This window comes from Cyprinodon variegatus, unplaced genomic scaffold, assembly GCF_000732505.1.
Source record: "Cyprinodon variegatus isolate N-32 unplaced genomic scaffold, C_variegatus-1.0 Scaffold1202, whole genome shotgun sequence".
Taxonomy (NCBI): Eukaryota; Metazoa; Chordata; class Actinopteri; order Cyprinodontiformes; family Cyprinodontidae; genus Cyprinodon; species Cyprinodon variegatus.
Window position 1 is genome coordinate 24,518 of NW_015151655.1, and position 3,372 is coordinate 27,889.

The 3,372-nt window shown below is 35.0% G+C and overlaps 1 protein-coding gene across 2 annotated transcripts in view; it reads right to left on the reverse strand.

Annotated features, from left to right (window-relative positions):
* Nucleotides 1-3,372, reverse strand: part of yes1 (YES proto-oncogene 1, Src family tyrosine kinase) — a 35,283-nt gene that overhangs the window by 9,483 nt on the left and 22,428 nt on the right. For both annotated transcript variants that reach the window (XM_015401280.1, XM_015401279.1), the window contains exons 3-5: nucleotides 1,587-1,686; nucleotides 348-446; nucleotides 26-129 (exon numbers count right to left, since the gene is read on the reverse strand). In XM_015401280.1, coding sequence (XP_015256766.1) covers nucleotides 26-129; nucleotides 348-446; nucleotides 1,587-1,686 — 303 coding nt within the window. The remainder of the gene's footprint in view (nucleotides 1-25; nucleotides 130-347; nucleotides 447-1,586; nucleotides 1,687-3,372) is intronic.

Genomic DNA, 3,372 nt, shown 5'->3' on the forward strand with positions numbered 1-3,372 from the left:
TAACCATTCCACATGGAGGAATCACCTTTAGTTGTTTCACTTTCCCGTGCCAGGAAAGTCCCCCGGTTATTCCCAGGATTGAGCAGCAACCTCTCAGCATCCTTGCGTCCCATTTTACCAAAGTACCATCTGTACAAAGCAAATAAAAACAGCATATTAAAAGAGAAGGGACTTTAGAAAATAAAAGTTAAATAAGCTGATTTTGGAAAGGTAAGACCGCAAAATTCACAGATGTTAAATCATGAATGTTGGGACCATACAGAAACATAAACAATCATGTGAGAGCAATTATTCTCTGACACAGGTTCAGTATATAGGAGGTAGGAGAAGTGACAACTCAGGCTTACTCTTCAGCCTGAATTGAGTCGGCGGGGGCCACGTAATTGCTGGGGATGTAGCCTTTCTTCCCGGTGGTGATGGAGCGAGCCTCCCACCAGTCTCCTTCGCTGCACCAAACAATGACAGAAGAAAGCACATAGCTTGTTCATTCAATTGTCAACACTGGACAGAGGCTTTTACATATATATGGAAAAATGATGGAAATCACCAATGGAACACTGTTAATGGTAGTTGATCATTTTACATCTGACTCTTAAACAAGCAAATGCTGTTGCTTCTGCTCAACCTAAAATTGTGACATGAACTTGGTTTTGATTTTCAGCTTTAGGATAAAGAAAAAATGGTTAAAATGAGACAACTCTGCTTTTCAAGCAAACACTTTTTTTGTTCTTTGCTTTTTTGGAGTAATGAAAATGTTATTGATCTGTGAGTAATGCATAATTCATAGTAGATCACGAAGTATTTGCTTTATGATAGAGACCTTGTATGTCTGAAACCATTATTTTATTGTAGATTTTGTTAGCACGTCTGTCTGCTATATTAACCAATATGATGTGTTGAACTAGATGTGTTATTTTCACAGCTTTCGTGAGACGCTTTTGTATAAAGTAGGACATTAAATCATCTCCAAGTTTCAACTGGCTTTCTTTTGATTTGATATTAAACTGAATTATTTGTATGTAGTTTTCTTGTTATTCTACTAGATCGAACAACAAACCAGCAACAATGGGAGTGACAAGGCCCTCAGGAAGTCACCATGCCACCACTATGTTATACGGTTGGAAGAGTGTTCTTTATTTTGAGAGCTCCATCCTAAAGATAATTTAGTACACATTTTTGTCAGGCTCATCTTCATCCATGCTGATGGTTTTATTGATATTCCAACACTTTAGGGTCTCCAAGATTGTTTCTAGTTATTGGAACTAATTTATTTTCATCTCTAAGTTAATGTTTGGGTTGGATTGTAGTTTTAAAACACCTTAAACAATCATAAAAAATCTTTTTTTTGCATGCAAAAAATATAGGCCTGCATGTATTAATTCGCTACTATGTGGGCCGGCGATATTCACATTAAATTCAAACCAAAGCACTCACAGAATTAAATGCACTGTTAAAATCTCAAAATTATTACAAATTTACTGTCCATAACAAGTTTATGTGGATTTCAAGGACCCTTGATGACACCAGAAAAGAGCTAAATCTCCCATGAAAGCGTTGATTTAGACAGAGACTGAGCAGATTCTTACGTATTGTTGATGATCTGAAAGCGATCCCCCTTTTTAAAGGTAAGATCGTCTGATGTTCTGGCTTCGTAGTCGTACAAGGCAACAAAGAAGGTGACGCCGCCTGAAAATATGAAAACAGAATCCATATTTAAAGAACACCGTGTGGTTGCTGAAAAATCATTGAAAAATAAATAAGTGCAAAATAGAAGAGACTGATACAGACTGACTAATATCACATCATCAATTTTATAGTGTATGCATTTGCCCTAAATTTTCAGTTCAAACTAGGTGGCTAAATACATTGTGTAAATGGAAAAGTAATATTTTTTTCACTCTCTGAATCGGACAAATATCCCTCTGATGCATGAAATCTAGGATTAACAACATCATCCATTTTTCCTAAAGGCCAGAATAATAATAGAATTTCTTCAGAGATGCGGTCTCATTCTCTTCAAAAATATAATGAGTTATAATAAGCCTTAAAACAATTCAGGAAATCCCAGATCATTAGCTTATTCACGGAATCTAAAATAACCTGAACCCCATGATAAATCTAAGGGTTTTAGTTATTGCTTATCTCATATTACAGATAATTGTAGATGATGCTTGATTAATCCCTTCCATTTTTTGTAATGTTTGCACTTTATCCATTTTCAGTAAAAGTTTCAATATATACCGTATCAGTAAATATACATTACATTTTTTATCAACCTGCTTCTGACCACAAGTGTTGCTTCATAACATATTTTCTATAGTTTTTTATTCTCTATCACCAATATCAGGTAAAGTTAGAGAAAACAGACAAATAGAAACAAAATATTTTAGCAAAAATTATATATATTAAAATAACAACAAAAAATAACTGGTCAGCCTGAAGTTACAGGGAACTGACAACATGAACAGAATTATAAGAAAACAATATTTTCTAAATATTTAGTTATGATGTTAAAAACACATTTCTACCAAATACAAATGTTATAAATATAGGTGAACTTCTGAAAATTTGAATGCTCATTTTGATTCAATATATATAAGCATCTGGTTACAAATGTGGCAAATGGGATTTTAAAATACCATTGTTTGTACGTCAAAGGAAACAGAAAAAAAAAGCTTTTTTTTTTCATAATTCAGATTAGGTTTATAGCTGCAAGTTGCTGTAGTATGAGCTCGAATAAACCATTAATAGCCAATGCTCATGCCTACTGGGCAGCAGGCTTCCCACGCAGGGGCTTTCCATGACAACAATGCAGTAAACAATAATCCTATTATCACCTGCATAAAGCAAACACTAGCACAGCAATGTGTATAAAAGCAGATAATGCAATGCCAGTAAGGGTAACAAGCACAATCTCCTAAACATGAGAGACTGATAATCAGTTCTTTTCTTTGTAGATCAAGACTGACAGAAAGACCTATGAAGATACGTTAAAATGTTTAAACTTTGAATTAAAATGATACAGATATAAAACAGGATTAGTGGCTCTATAAATCATTTATTGTTTGAAACAAGGGTCTGAAAACATGACCAACCCTATACCATATTTTTGAAGAATCTTTTTTATATTTTCTATGAGTATTCTGGACTTCACCCAAGGTCCAAAAAACATGCATGTTTGGACAGCGTCTCTCCTAAAGACTTGTGAGGACAGCAACCAGCTAACCTGACTCCGCCAGATGGATTTGCTCCGCATATCCATTCTGGAAACCTTCGGTTGAAGTAATTTTGGGAAGGGGCGAAAATACTGGTTAGCTGATTGGCCTATGTTGGTGATAGACGGGCCAAATAAACCAATCAGATCAACGAAGC